The sequence below is a fragment of the Chaetodon trifascialis genome, chromosome 21, assembly GCF_039877785.1.
Source record: "Chaetodon trifascialis isolate fChaTrf1 chromosome 21, fChaTrf1.hap1, whole genome shotgun sequence".
Taxonomy (NCBI): domain Eukaryota; kingdom Metazoa; phylum Chordata; class Actinopteri; order Chaetodontiformes; family Chaetodontidae; genus Chaetodon; species Chaetodon trifascialis.
Genome location: NC_092076.1, coordinates 5,332,306 through 5,348,712, shown reverse-complemented (window position 1 = coordinate 5,348,712; position 16,407 = coordinate 5,332,306). Strand labels below are relative to the sequence as shown.

Genomic DNA, 16,407 nt, shown 5'->3' with positions numbered 1-16,407 from the left:
GTTTCTAACCTCTTGTGCATTGATGGTAGACACCTCCGTGATACCTGCAACCTGAATCACCCCTTTGGAGTCTTCTCTCAGGTCCAAGAAGCCAGAGGACGGGTTCAGCAGGTCACGAATCATCTCATTGTAGATCTAAAAAGACACAGACAGAAATACAAAATCGTCAGCTGAATGCACCTCCAATAAAAACGGAATAAATATAATACAAGTCAGACAAATGCAAACGTTAATGCATCTGCTAGACATCCTTGAGTTAAGCCCCTCTGAGTTCTAGACATGAATCAACTGAAAGGTTGTTTATGCCCATTGAAAAGGCTCCATTGAGGCTTTCAGGCCTCCTACACAGACCCAAACCTGGTACAAAAACAGCAAGTGCTATATTTTCAGCAACTTGTCATTTAGAAACCACAGCTTGCTGGGTGGCAGGCTGTCATCAGCCGGTGTCTGCGCTCTTCTTTCAAAAAAAAAAAAAAAAAAGAAAATTCAGGTGATTTCTCTGGACTGACGCTGATGGTGCAGCGAAAGCAGTTAAACCCACATAAAAGCACAGAGCAGGAAGTGACATCCTGGACAACAAACCACTGGGAGGCTGGAGCTCTGAAGACACTTCTTATTTGTCAGCCATGAACTCTGAAAGGGGGATGCTCTTACTGACCCTGACAGTTGGATATTTGTTAAAATATTTTTCTGTCTGCACTCTTTCATTGCTGAGAGTCTAAAGCCATGCTGTCGGCTCGTGACGCTGTACCCAGGAACAATGGTGCTTTCAGCTAAATGCTAATGTAAGCATGCTAACAAGCTCAAAAAACAATATTGGTACATACAAAGTTTATTATGTATCTCAGTTTTGCTTTACTATGCAAACTGTGCACTGAACAGAAAGTACAGATGAAGCTGATTTCATTAATTTTGAAGGCATATTTGCACCAGATGTCATGGAAATCCGTCCAATAGTTGTTGAGATATTTCAGTCAGGACAAAAGTGGTGGACCGACCAGCAGACTAATATTTCCATCCACGACGCTAGCATACAGTAGCTATAAAATGTTCTCCTTCCACTGAGGTTCCTAAATGTGAGAAGAGTAGGCAAACAAAACTAGAATGACCATAAAAGGAGGCTTTTTTTAATCTGCTCAAGTATATGTATCTGTATGTGTTTCTGCGCATGTGTTTCAGAGATTGCACGTGTGAAAGAGAACGTGATTTGTTCAAGAAAGGGAGCAGATGTGTGCACATCGCTCAGGCTGTAAAATGGCGTTTAACCTCTTTGTGGCAAGGCGGCGGCAACAGATTGCTCCCTGGAAACAGCAAACACACACGTCACATGCAGCCTGTGTCAGGAGTTCAATGCTGGTCAGAGAACATCCAGACTTCATGATTGGCATTTTAAAAGGGAAAATTTCACTTCCACCCACCCACAGCGCTACCAAAGAGCTGAGCTTTAATAACATTGTCAATCACTGAACATAATGACAGCGTTTGGCAACAAAAACACAAAATGTAATTTCAATGTCTGATGCAGACCCTCCTGCCAGTGGGGAACATTTGTACCCAGCTGCTGACATGGTGCCATTTTAGTTTTTTTTTCTTTGTATACGAGGTTAAATTCATCATGTGCCTCTTCCTTTCTCTCCCAGCACTTTGGACAAATCTGACTCTTCTGTACTCACTCTGCCAACCAAGTAGCTGTTCATGTTTCAACTCATTTTGCCGATGCTAATATATGTTTTTTTTTTTTCTACCTAATTGCAGAGAACATCAAATCTCTCCTGCTGTGGAGCTAACTTACTATCATGCCTACTCATATCACGATGGGCTGCTGGCAGACGCAGACAGAAAACACAATGCGTTTCAGAATGCACACATTCACTGGACAAAACAAGAAAACAGCTGCTGACCTTTTTTTTTCTCTACTGGTGCCTCTTTCTCTTTGTTTTTTACAAATTTGTTGTAATGATCAAGATGACAGCTCTTGGAATTACATTTGTAGTGTTAAAGGAATCTGATTTGGCTCCTCTTTGCACGACTGATGCTGAATAATCATTGTAAATAGCGTCATCTTTTCGGGCCGCCACATCGGCAGAAATGTTCATTTTGGGCTGATACAGGTGACCGATGATGCTGATGTTATGCATTCCAAGAACCACCTTCATTGAGTGCAAACAGCTTAAGGGCTTTGTCCTGAAACACGCACTCTGAGCTGTACCTGCTTCTCAGTAATGATATTTGGAACCAGAGCCTGCAGGCACACCGAGATACGTCATCATCAGCCTGCAGTCTTGTCTGTGCTTCATCATCCAGTGACAAAGGCAGAGATCAGGACCACAGACCGCACTGCGCCTAACAGCACTGTGCGCAACAAAAGCACCAATACAGCTGCAGTATGTAAACTCATTGTGGCGTTTGATAAAGGTGCACAACCTTTGTGTCCATCTGCAGAGGAGCTGAGGTGACAGATAATGATACACAAGAAAGACAAACATTCTTGGTCTTTACAGAAACTCTGAGTGATGGTCAGGTAGCGACGTCTTCAATACATCTCTATTCAAAAATTAAATCCATGTAACGGCCTTGACACACCAAGCTGACCTGAAAGAAGTAAGGCTAACAAAGCCTGCGTGATTTCAAGCTTTTAGTCACCTCATTTCAACTCATATTTTTTGAAAAAGGTTGCACTTAAACGGCACAAATGTTCATTCTGTGTCCGCAAGAGAGAGATGAATCAGTCGATAGAATACTACAGCGCGACGAACAAACAACTACCGCTAAAATGGTGTGTTTAAACCAATCGAAGAGGAAAGAAATAAAACACATAAAAAGATGAGACAATATAAGAAATAAATGGGTGAAATTACTGCTTCATTTTGCTGTGACAAGACAAGTCTGTCACTAACTGCCTCCACTGATAACACAAGACCTCTTGGATTTGAGTTCTGTTTTCAAAGTTTAGAAAGATGGGAGCTTCGTTTTTCAGGAAGCTTTGTAACAAGGCAAGGCGGCACTTTTTAACAACAATTCAAAAAGCAATTCAAAGCGCTTTACATAAGACATAAACAAAGCATCGAGACAAGACATAAAAGAGACACAAAGCATATAAAAACACACATATGCCAGCGTGGAATTACTTTACAGAATTATGTCCTGTAAAGTGTGTTGTTCTGTGTCTACAGGCCAGCTCAGCTCATTTCAAACGTGAAACCAATGCCAGCCTAAAGTAAAAGGACACCAGCGGTCTGCCTGCAACTGGCATTAGCTAACAACCTCAGATCTTATCAGTGTGAGGAGACGTTGGCAGGATGAGAACTTCTAATCGAGACGCTGACAGAAACAGAGATGGATAAAGGCAAATGTGAAGAAATCAGATGAAATCTTTGAACTCTGACTAAACAATCAAGTTAGTGGCTACAACATTTTGAGCCCCACTTCAAAGTAATTTGGAGATGTCTCATTGATGTTGAATAAATTAGATGTTTGTGTGAGCTGTGAAGACGATAAACGTCTGCAGACAAGCTGCAGAAGAGGAAACTCTGACCTCAAGATAAGACATGGAGACGCTGTACAGCATGTCGTCACTGGTCTCCTCGATGGCACGGAAGAGGTCGTTCAGCGTTCGAACGTAGATGCCAGGCTCCTTGTCTGTCCCCAACATGGTGTACGTCTTCCCACAACCTGAAAACATCAAAGGTGTCGCTCGTAGTCACAAACCCACAGACAATTATCGTCAAACTCTGCTGCTCCCCTCAGCTCTCCGGAGCATTTTAGTGTCCATACGGTGTTCTCAACCAAACTACCCCATGAAAGTTAAAAGCTAAAGCTAAAGGCTAAGTGTTTATAGTGTTTATTGTGTCCTTATGACTGAAGGTTCAGGATGTACCATCTTAATTTGGCCTTGGCTGACTTGACTTGTTGCAGACGGTGCAATCACGCACGCACGCACGCACGCACGCACGCACGCACGCACGCACGCACGCACGCACGCACGCACGCACGCACGCACGCACTACGAGCAGGGACAAAGAGCTGTGAGTCTCTGAGACAGATGGACAGACAGAAGGCAGAAAAAGTCAGTGACACAGACGGGTAACTTGATGGAGAAACGGTGCCATAATAGTCTTGACAATCTGTCTCTACCCACAGGAAACGTGGGAGGTAAAGCATGACTCATTTTCTAATCAGACCAAAACAGAGGCAAAAAAGATGTCTCTATTTTTTCAGAAAGAGGCTGGCCGAGCACCAAAAGCTAACGCATGTAATTACATGTAGTGGATGACACACCTTCGCTCAGAGTACGTAGTTAACTCTGTGTGTTCTGTGCATTACACACACACACACACACACACACACACACACACACACACACACACACACACACACACACACACACACACACACACACACACACACACACACACACTCACCTGTGGGTCCGTAGGCAAACACGGTGGCATTGTAGCCTGATATGAGGCCCTCAATCAGCCCTCTGGTTGTAGCTCGGTACACCTCCTCCTGCACAGGAAGAAGAAAATAAAGACTTTAAGTGCACGCTGATCTTGTAGGAACAAAAATGTTTCGCCACATTCGTTTCATTTAGTATCTGAACTTTTATTCTTGACCGACCTGACTGGCGGAGTAGTCGAACGCCACGTCAAACATGTACGTCTTCTCCCTGGAGCGGTTGGCACGCAGGATGTCGTCCGGGTCCTCCATGGGGTCCATCAGAACCACCATCTAATGATGAGGAGGAAGGCACAAAGTATGAGAGGGTGTTAAGTCTCCAAGCCCATCCTGATGTCTGAGCAGCCAATTAACTGAATGATATGTCTCTCGTCAATCACTGTGGAAAGTTAAGATAATGAGCAAATGTTCCCTGAATCCAGAGAGCTGAGGTTTGGCCTGAAAATGTGGGAAAAGTAAATGACCAGAAGAACAGCTGGAACATTACTGAAATACAAAATTACTGTCCTAATTAAATTCTGCTGGGACTGGACGAACCAAAGATCAGAACATGATCATTTCTCTGGGAGCTTTACTGCTATCATTTACTCTTTAATTGGATTATTCTGGGTTTTAGGCATACCTGCAAAAAGGAAATTAAAAAAGCAGGTACAGTGAACAGCTGGAGTGTCAGCTGTCAGGGTTAGCTACCATAAAAAGCAGATGGCTCAAATAATCAAGGCAAAGTTCTCTAGCAGCATTTCATTATCAATAATTTCAGGAAATGTCAATGGGAGCTGTTTTCTCTAATGTACGACAAGCTGACAAAAAACAGACACTTCATGGTACATATGCATCTATACAGGAATCCATTCAAGCCATCTGCCATACTCTGAATCCTGCTTATAGAACATAATGTCCAGACCATCAGCCCACGGCAAGCACATTCATACTGCAGCATCTGGAGACGAAAGGCTGAGATCGCTAAAAAAATGTGTTTTTGTGTATGTGACAGTCTGAACAGCAGAATTATTGTGTATGAGAACATATGGAGATTGATATGTCTCATTGTTCCCATTGTGCTGTTTGACAAAGCCCATAAGCCTGAACCACAATCATCAGTAAATCACAGCACAACAGAACGTTTCAGGGACAAACTCTGAAACAGCACAGCACAACATCAGAGGAAAATATTATAAAGCTCCAGGCAAATCTGAGTGGGTGCACCTGGCTCAACAGGTTGTTGAATCTCACGCTATGCAATCGGCAGAAAAGTCAATAACAATAAAGAAAACAAGACTGTGTAGATGGCCCTTGATTTCATTTCAGATACGGCCGAGGGGCAGCTGGCTGGAAGCCTGCCAGCTCGTTCGGCTGATCAGCCCCGCTCAGCGGTGGACCTGGAGAGTCCTCTGAGGCCTGCACCGCTGAAGCACCCGGCTTGTTTGATGACCCCCTCAGCCACTGAGCCGCTCACTTTGAAGCCTCTCAATTGAAATTCAAGAGGAGAGAGAGGTCGAGGTAGGAAAGACGAAGGGCTGGGAGAAATCACCGCAACACTGTTACTTGTTTTTCCTTCGAGTTCACTCCTTTACTGGGCTCACAATGTGACTTTTCAAGCTGTTTTTTTTCTTAAGAGTTTATTCCGTCTATGGGATGACACCAGGAGAGCACGTGAGGAGAAGACACTAGCATGTGCAGCAGCTTCCTCTTAACTTCCTGCTCCTCCTCTAACTTTTCTTTGCGCTCGTCCGGCTTCAATGACGTACGAGTTCTGATCGCATTTCACAGGAAAGATATTGTGAACGACTGGGTGCGTCTCTTAGTATCAGAAGCACTTAAGGTCAGAGGCACTTAAGCCACTTAGTCTCAGCCAATCTGATGACCTTCAGAGGCACTATGCGTCTAGTCAGAAGAATTATTTTGTCAATAAACGGCAAAGGGGCAGAGAGATGAGGATTGATCTGACAATGTGTCCACATTATGTTGCGTGGCTTGCACCATGCAAAGCTTTTGCCATTGGAGAAACATTCTTACATCGTGCAGGTTGCCTCCTAATTGAGTCATTAAACTGAACAAAATCAAGAGTTTTTTTCTGCTTAGTTAGCCAAGCATGACAGCACGTGTTACAGGAGTCCACTGTCGGGCATCTGATGGCGCAGACACACAGAAAATGCACTGGAGGAAGGGAGCTCAGGCTATTTTATAAAGATCATAGGCTGTTATATCTGACTCCAGCACTGAATGTACGGCACAGGGTTGCTAGTGAACTATCATAGAAGACTGATTAGGATTTTGACCCAACTAAATAAAGTGTCTCACATTCAGCAGGGGCATTAGCAATCATCTCCTTAATCACTGATAATCGATATGACCGTAAATTGTCACAAGCCTTGTTGGCAAACAACAAAACTGTGAATTACAACCATCATCTGGAAAGCAGCAGCTGGTCTCAGCAACTCACATTAAACCTCTGTTCTGCCTCCCACCCCATGTGATGTCTAATATTGTGTTTCATTACAGCAGAAGGGACAATTTTCCTTTTCCATCTTATTTGTTTTCATTGTCAGACGACTGCATGAGTGTAAAGCAGTAATGTGACTGTGGCTCATATAGATTAGTACGGGAAGTAACTGCTGAGCTGCTGCAATCAAGACCATCAATCAAGTCAGTGTTTTATGTTCATGAAGTAAACCTGAATACAGATCAACGACAAGGCCTGCACAGCAGAGGTGGAGGCAACAGAAAAATGGATTCTTATTGCTTCTGATTGTGGAAAAAAAGCATTTCCGTTGTCCAGTAATTACTATTTTTTTATTATTAAAGTCTGACATTTTTGAACCTGTCTGGTCACAATATCTAGTGAAAATAATTGCAGAGTTACAGGTAAAAATATTCCGGCTCTACACTGATGATGATTCTCTGATGTCTGCCCTCTCTCTCACTCTTCTCTCGCTTATTTTGGTGAGTTTCATCTTGTTTCTGTCAAGTTTGAATGAAGCATATTTTACGATGATAAAATCACTGTTTCTGTGAATGGAGTCTGGTGCCTTTGGCGAGAGCGATATAGTGTCTGTTTCTGATTAAACAAAAAGGATCTTACCCTTTAACAAGCTGGTTTATCTCTATAGAAACACTTTTAGTAGACGTACATTGACGTTGTACTAACACCTGGAGGGATTTCTCTGCTGCTGGCTGCAGCGCTCTTGTTCAATACTGAATTCTTCTCGCCTCCATTAGTCACTTGGACAAAGAGCAACATTTTGTGGTGTGAAAAACATCAGTTGCGTGTGGATGCAAGGCTAAACCTGAGAGATAATTTAACCAGCTTAGTGTGAACATCGGCTGTTACTACATGCATGGTGTGTGCATGTAATTGTGTTCGCTGAGAAAGCTGATGAGCATGCAACAGTGCTCTGACATAATTGCATGTACAGTATAGCAGGTATCAGATAGTGTGTGCAGCCATGCACGGTTTGCGTGTGCATGTACTTGGGAAAATCATTAAAGGCCAGGGGTGTTGATAACACCTCTTGTGTCGCCTGTCATCTGTGTTTCTTGAGTTACAGTACCTTTCACAGCTCCACCCATGGACATCCACACACAGCAGCTGCTGCTTGGGCGGATTCTGTACCACTAATTTTCTTAAAGTCTTCTGATAAGACTAAGGTGCTGGCTGTAATGACAGTACACTGTGTGTCTACATAAGACTGGAAGTCTGGGCATGTGCCTCAGGGTTTTGATGCCAATAATGAAGTAAAGGTAACCTTCCTGAGTTTAGACTTTGCCAACACAGCTGCCCTTCACAGTAGACTGTCCTCTGAGTTCAATTAAGAGGCTTCTGAGCAACAAAGAGTCTGGGGTGAAGTCCAGGTCAGTCTTAGCAGTTAAGTCCAGCATACAGAACAGGTTAAGGAGCATTTAGAGACATGGCAGTCTCATGGAAACCATTAAATCTCACACACAGCCTCTCTCTTTCTCACACAGTTGCATGGAAACATGTATTCACATACACATAGCAACATGTGCTCTGCAACAAGTCTGTGCAAGCAGGGTGGCAAAGTGGCATGACTGACCACAGGAGGTGAGGCCAACACACTCCCACGCCGTGTGCCTGGGTGTATGCATGAGAGGAGGTGCTGTCTGTTGTTTTTTTATACTAAAAATGTCAGTGGCAGCTCTCTTGATGTGTGTGTGTGCACTGATGAGAGCAAAGGCTGATGGGAAAAACAATGTTGAGATGAACGCAAGAAAAATTAAACACCCTCTAAACATCATTTCAAACATCATCCAGGATGCAGCAGTTCTCAGTGTGGCTGCAATAACTAGATGATCTACAGAACTTTTATCTGCAACTATTTTGATAATGTCCAAAATTTATTGTTTCCAATAGTGCTGAGCAATTCCTCGAAATATTATTAAAAACACAACGCTGCTAAGTGCAATGTCCAAATTGCAGCAGCTGCAATTTTTGAATAAAACTAAAATGTGTCACAACATACCATTACGCTGGAAATGAAGCATTATGGTGCCTCAGAGATGCCCCAGCCTACAAATCATAACCTCCAGGTGTGAGTGAACATGCTTGTTTGGTACAGACCAGAGTAAAAATCATCATTTGTAGACCTTATCATTCAACCCAAGTTTCCAGCTTCTGGTTTTCTTTCTCTTTTATAATAGCAAACTGATTATCTTTGGGTTTTGTGCTGTTCATCACACAAACAAGATTTGCTGACATTTTACTCAAACAAATTATTAATCAAGAAAAGAATTGGTAGATTGACAATGAAAATAACTGTCAGATGCAACCCTCCATACAACACTTACTGAGGTAAGTGACGTGTCACTTGCTACAAGCAGCTGGATAAAGCTCATGATTCATTTCTTCATGGACTGACATCACAGCCACAGATCCAAGCAGGATCTGATGAACGCAGGGATCAGCTGATCAACCTGGCCGTCAGAATCAGCCTTGGAAAAGCTCGATTCATCCCTGTTATTTGCTGTACCTGAATCATGAATTCAACAGGCTTCAAACTGGGCTGTGAGTCAGTGGACAGCTGCACAGCAACCACTCTACAAACACAACTGGCACAATACAGTAAACACATAAGACCTGATAAGATTAATAGAAATGTCTGACTAGTTCTGGAGTCGCTGCTAATGAACAAAACAGTGGGCGAGCTGTAATTATGACAATGATTATTAATTACAGTGACATTGGCTATGGCTGATGCAAAGATTCAGGTACATTCATCAGCAGTCTATTTGTCTTTTTGCCTTTGTATCTATTTCCATCAATAATCATTTGACAGTTAAAACTAGGTCAGATAGAAACAGTGTGAGTCCTCAGCATGATCTCTCAACATCTACTATGGATGGATTCTGTCTGACCTTTCAGCCACTAGATCTGTACTTCTATCGGGAAAGAGCTAACTGGTTCGCTGGATCGGCTTGTTAACTGTCATCTTTCAAAGATCAGAATATTAGCAGACAAAGGCACTATGGTCCAATTTGAGAACAAATGTGGTGAGTGACGTCCAGGTCAGACTTTCCACTGGGCTCTAAATTGGGTCTTGTTGCTCTTTCAACTGGGACCAATCACCCCTTTTTCGCTGACTAATTCATGGGTGCCACTAAAGGAGACGTCAGTTTTGACAGAGACGTCTGAAGGACCCAAGAACCGCATGAACCGGTGAAAAGGAAAGCAATTTCCTGGTTGACAGCCTTCGTAAACGTGGTGTCATTTTTAACAGTTTTAATCATGCTGTCCCCTTTCACAATGGACATCACATACACATGCAGCCACTTTTCATCCGAGGGCCGTGCTTGACTCAATTTAACGTGACCCAGGGGGCTGACAAAACAAATGGTCAGAGCGTGAATTTACACACTGTGGCTATGAAAAAAAGAGGCTCCTAAAATATTCATGTCCTCATGAAGATCAGCCAAAGTCAAAACAACAGCTTGCTTATGCGGCGACATGAAACCAATTAGCGTGATGGAGTTATCTAAATGCCATAAAAAGTAATGGGGTGCGATGAAGCACCCTTGCCCGGCGCCTTTCTTGGCTGATGGGTTTTCTAATCAACAGGACCTGCTGTTCTGGTCGTTAAAGCAGCAGGGTTGACTTGGTTGGCCATCTTGCTGATTATAGCGCTGCTAGCTCCCACCGTGGATCCATAATTCAAAGCCTGGATGTGGTACTGTTTCACAAGCCAGCCTGCCCTGGTTGGTTCTCCCTGACTTGCTCCGCTATTGTTTGCCAAATGGCGAACGCTGCCAAGATGGCTAACAAAAGTCAGCAGCCATGTAGACATCACCCTCTTTAATAGGCACTGGTTTCATTACACCTAAATAATGGCTCAGATCACTAATAAAATGACAAAAGAGCAATTGGACATCTCAATCACATAAAGGGCCTGCAGTTCATGGGCCGCCACTGACACACAAAGTTTGATTTAAAGCAAAATTAAGGTTTTTCTGTCCACTCAGGATTCACTCTCAGCAGGTAAGACTGAAGAGAAACTGAGGAAATATCCTGTTAAACATTCAAAGTGTAATTAAGATAAACAGTCACTCAGCAGATGAACAGAGAGGCTATGAATGAAGACTAATAAAATTAAGAAAAAGAAAGCCAAAGAGAGGAGGGAGAGGGGAATCTCACCACCAGACAACAACACTAAAAGACAGCTGATGGAATGTCCTTTTTAAACAAAAACAGTGGGGTCTGAATCACAGCGATAGAGGCAAAACATGTCAAACCACCCATACACACTGGTGTCACATTTTACTGCTTACATCTGTGTCCTGTCTTTATTGCTCTGGTTTCAAAGGCTGTGAGGTTACATCCTTTTTTATCAAGCTCACGCATGTACTGGGGAGGGCTTTTATGTGTGGTCACGTATCAGTGTGTCACATCTAAAGTGCATGTCCATCTCTGCATGCCGCTCTCACCCTGAGACACCATCCACTCTTAACCCTCATCTCCATGTGACATTTGTTGTTACCATGGAAGCATGTTCCCAATTCTGTTTCAACTGCTTTGTGAATCTGGATGAAAGTGGGGATTGTCATCAATGTTCCACCAAGGCTGTTTTATTGTCAATCGAGAAATTATATTGAATTTTAAAAATCTTCATCTGGATGTAGATCTGCATGAAAATACAGATGGTAATTGACAGCATGTCTCAGGGTCCAAAAAAGTTGGATTCACATTAAAAATGTTCATTTTATTCTTGGGCAAATGGTTGAACTTTCCACCAAAAACAGTGTGAGTGTGTGTGTGTGTGTGTGTGTGTGTGTGTGTGTGTGTGTGTGTGTGTGTGTGTGTGAGTGGACAGATGGGCTCTCTCTGCATACATTTCACCATTTCCCCTTATCTTATCTTTAGGTTGCACAATGACATAAACACAGAGTCACATCTGTGTGCTGCGTGAAGAAAACTGCAGCAAACAAAGAACCGAGGTCACAAAAAGAAAGCAATCAGGTCCAGGCGGTGACCTTTACGGGGCAACCTTTCAAGCTGCTCTTTCAGAAACGCAACCGAAGCTCTGGAAAGTCCAACGGGCACAATTGCAGCTGGTTATCTGATAGAAAACCTCAGAGCTGCCCTCCCTGCACCCCAACAATGCCTCCGTAGATCCCGTTTCAGGGGCGCTCCATGATTGGAGGTGTGTTGGATCACAGAGTACCTGATACAGGGTGACTGCTCTGCTCTTCATTTGAGGTTACATAAGACGTCTGGCTGTGGCAAACAAATTCCAGATCGGCGCCGTCAGACAAGCATCGCTGTAATTTCAACTCAGACACTCACACATGCACACACTCGTCCTTGCAGTAGGATTCCCAGGATCGTATGCAACGCAACAAGCGGTCTTCAAAGATCAAGAATTGTCTTTCTACCATCTGTCCATTTTTCCTCCCTCAATGATTACCCTCACTCTGTTGCTTTGGAGGGCGTGTAGCACAGATGCATTATTGGATAGCACAGGCACAGATGGTTACAAAGGACAAGGGGAACAATACAGCAATTTGTCACCCGTGAAAGCAATTAATTGAACTCCCGAATCTCGATTAAGTGTAAAGATGTGGAGGGTGCAGCGTGCTCTTATGTTGCCATTGTCAGTCTCTCCCTCAACAAGTGTCGGTGTGTCAGATGTTTTTATTTCAAGTAAGTGCAAAAATGGCAAATATTCTTGGATCCAAACCACAGCCTGATCACCTTGTCATTGTTGCTTGCACCCCATTGGTATTTATAACACATTTTATATCTCACAGCGTTTGAATTATCCCGCAAACTAACAAAAGACTGAACCAAAAGCACACCCTCCTTCACGTTGGTAATTAGGCTGATTACCAGCAAAGCTATTACTTATCCACTTGGTGCCATCACAAACAACAAACATCCAAAGGTACACCAACTGGCAGGAAAGCTCAGTAGCTGGATGCCAGGGACTGGCTCAGGCTGCTGGCTAATGAAGATCAGAGGTAGTCTTGAGGCCCTGTGGTCTTTGTGGGTCAAAATCTAGCCACAGGCTGATTAATTGAGTGCCAGAGGAACAACTTAGGAGTACAGAGGAAGCTGTACAGCTGCGCCTTTGGTATAAAGGAACGAGGTCAAAGAAGGAAATCTCAGGATTAAAATCAAGTCAAGCGGAAACTAAAAATATTCCTGTATGCTTGCTGTAAAATGAAGAAAGAAAAGTAACATTCCTCTATTAAAACTGTGAAATATCAGGTAAGATATTGTGAGTTTGGGAGCCGAGCTATGTTGATTTTTCTCTGGGCAAATCTAGCTGTGCCTCCATGTTCAAACCATAATGACTGCTCAACATCCTGATGCTGGAGTCTCAGCAGCTTCAGCAGAGCAGCTGGTGAGTCCGCTGAAACATCTCAACTGGGGTAATTGCTGCCTCCAAATGAAACGTGTGAGGTTCTAGTTTGGACATGGAAGTCATTATTTTTGATGTTCAGGTCGGTTTAAGTCGTGAGAACGCTGTTGCCAGGCAACTGACAGCAAAAGAAAATGGTGAAAGATAGTTTTTGCATTTTAACAAAAGAGAGAGACTTACGTTTAGGTAGAGATGAATATGTATTATCCTTATCAGACGAACAATTTCTGCCAAATTATAACAGAACCGGCTGATCAGTGTCAAACCTGTTCTAGCACTTTGAATGGAAATGGAAATGAAGCTAACATCTCATGTTTAGTTGTTCTTTTTCTATTGTAATTATTATATATTATCATGATTTACTGCATCATAATTATACAGCTCTCCTGCATTAGGTATAATGGATTAAAAAAGGCAGCGAAAACGTGCTGCACCTTCGGAAAGCAATGCCCTCGGCAGGATCTTTTCAGAAGGAGGCAGCAGCAAGCTGTGCAAGGACCCTTTCGGTACAGTGTCAAGTTAACTTCACACCCATGTCCACATGTAATGACATCAGTAATAGCAGAATGGTGCTAGACATGCTATTTTCAGGCATTTTAGTCCATTTCGCTTCCATCCGACATTATAGAGTGTGAAACACTAAAGCAGCCATTAGTGTTTTCAAGTAGCTTCAAGGCTGTTCTGGCCACAGCACACAATGAATTTTCCATAGGGTTTTAAAAATTCACCATGCTGTGTTTTTGTGGATGAAAGAACTCACATAAAGAGAAATAGACGAGAGAACAGCCAGGACTGCAAGTCGCCCCATGAGACTGTAGAGCTCATTACTGAGAAAACAAAATCATTGGATGGATGAAAAAAAAAGGCAAAAACAAAGTTGGGTTTGAGCTTCCAGTCTTTAAAGATGTCGTTATCTGCTTGATCTTTGAGTGAGCTGTTATAATTTAGCATGTAGATAGTGAAGAGAGGGCTCATGGAAGAAAAACAAACCCCATTAAAGCATTAGAAATATATTGTGTTCCAAGGTCACAGTTTGATTGACATTCATTATCACAAATAAGAACTGCAAACCAGTATGAAAATGACTGCATACTGAATACTATTAGTATGGAAATAAAGCTGATGTTAAAAAATGACTCATGTTAGTTTTGGATAACGTAGAGTTGGGTAACACCACTGCTGAGGTACCGTGCATTAACATTTCCAGCTTTAACCGGTGTAGTCATTTTTCTGGAAAGGCAGCCTCATGGAGGAGCTTTACCAGACAAACAACATGTTGTTATGACTGGGCTATTACACAGAAAATACCCTCAGAGACTTACTCCCCGTAGTTCCTTAAAACCCAGGACATATGGGAGATGTTTCTTTGTAAACACCCTACAATCTCTCGCTGCAATCCCGTCTGTCCTCAGTGCCACCTCCTCTCTCTGTCCTCATTTTCCCTCAACCTGATTTTATCCACCTGTTGCTCTTCCCACTCACCACACTCTCAGTAAATTGTTTTTTCCTCATTCAGTTCAATTTGTCGGTGTCATGCTGTAAGTAGATTTTGAGAGGTTGTTGACTCTTCATGCTCTTTGGTTGTTGAGACAATCAGCTTGTGACCTCTTAGCTATGTTACAATGGACCAATCCCTGCCTGTCTTTGTGGCCAGGAGCCCAATAAAGACGGCACATGGATGGCCCTGCGGCTGGCCTGCACTTCCTGCTTGTGTAAGAGGTATCAGTTGGCCACGGAGCAAGTGGGAAACATTGTACTCCTGATTCAGTTACACAGAACAGAGCACACACGTGCACATACACACACCAAAGGATGTCCTTTAGGAATGTGCTGTATTTTAATATGATAAAAAATTGATATCGTGATAACCACAACAATCCGACTTGTTGACATAATGATGCTATAACGTTACACACAGCAACGACTTATCCATATTCCTCATGTGCAAAGCAAAATCCTGAGCCATCCTTCTCAAGGCAATATTCCAGTATTTTGTCATATCGTCAAGAATGTCTTTATTGCAGAAATACCCTGAAATTATTTTAGGGCCAATTTTATTCTTCCAAAAAGGAAAGATGTCATGCTTGCGTAACCTGTAATATAGAGTAGTTAATTGACAAGGTAATGGTAAAAGCTCTTTGGGTAGCTGCCTCGTCATCAGCCCCCTGTGGACTGAAGAGGCCCAACGACGCATTAATATGAAACAGCTTGATCGTGTAACACTGCTTTTTAATCAAATTGCTTTATGGACTCATTTTGATTCCTTGGTGTTTCCTGGTCCTTACAGCAAAGACCTTCCTGTACCCCTGGAGGGGTTGGTCAGGGGTAACATGCGTGTATGGTGGTGTTCAGAAGAACCAACAGTGGGGTCACTCCAGTATCTAGTCTCCTCCAGAGGCTGCTTGTGGTGAGCTGCCATGCCCTGCGCTCTCATTGAGATCTGGAGTGGAAGAGCAGCGATGACGTTGAGAGGGATCACATACAACTCACGCACACATGCACAGACCCACCCACAATAGCCCTTGTTGTAGAAGAGACTCGGGGTAATCAGGATCACGAGTCAGAGAAAATGAGGAAAGTGAAGATTATCCACTTCCTGGGGTCAGAGAGGCTATTTGTGTTGACACATTAACCTAGTTTTGTAAAAAAAGTAGGACTACCTCGAGTGTTTAAGCCAAAATAAACTCCTCTGTGCTTCCAGTCCATTTCTGTGTCTCGTCGTTGCGTCACTAAAACCATTCCAGGTTCAGGACTCTCCTCGGGCTCTGTGTGTGTGTGTGGAGGTTAAATCTTCACAGCTAAGAACGACATGGCTATTTGTAGTTCCTTTCCCTCTCTTGTCTGACCGTGAAGCTATTCAAACACTCTGCCTCATAAAAAAACACTCTGCATGGACAAAGTGTGCCCTTTTTCATGTTTTCCCCTAGATTTTTAAACAGGCTATAGTGCCAATGGACGATGGTGCAGGAGAGAAAATTTAAGCCGAGTGTGGGGGAACATCAAAGCCAAAATAACAGTTTTAAAATGGGATGCTGAAATCGTATTGTGGAAGAAACATCACAGATATCCTTCTGTC

At 43.0% G+C, this 16,407-nt stretch overlaps 1 protein-coding gene across 1 annotated transcript in view; it reads right to left on the bottom strand.

Annotated features, from left to right (window-relative positions):
* Window positions 1–16,407, bottom strand: part of kif19 (kinesin family member 19) — a 32,622-nt gene that overhangs the window by 8,339 nt on the left and 7,876 nt on the right. Inside the window, exons 3-6 of the mRNA XM_070991323.1 lie at window positions 4,621–4,731; window positions 4,422–4,509; window positions 3,536–3,672; window positions 10–135 (exon numbers count right to left, since the gene is read on the bottom strand). Of these exons, the coding sequence (XP_070847424.1) occupies window positions 10–135; window positions 3,536–3,672; window positions 4,422–4,509; window positions 4,621–4,731 (462 nt within the window). The remainder of the gene's footprint in view (window positions 1–9; window positions 136–3,535; window positions 3,673–4,421; window positions 4,510–4,620; window positions 4,732–16,407) is intronic.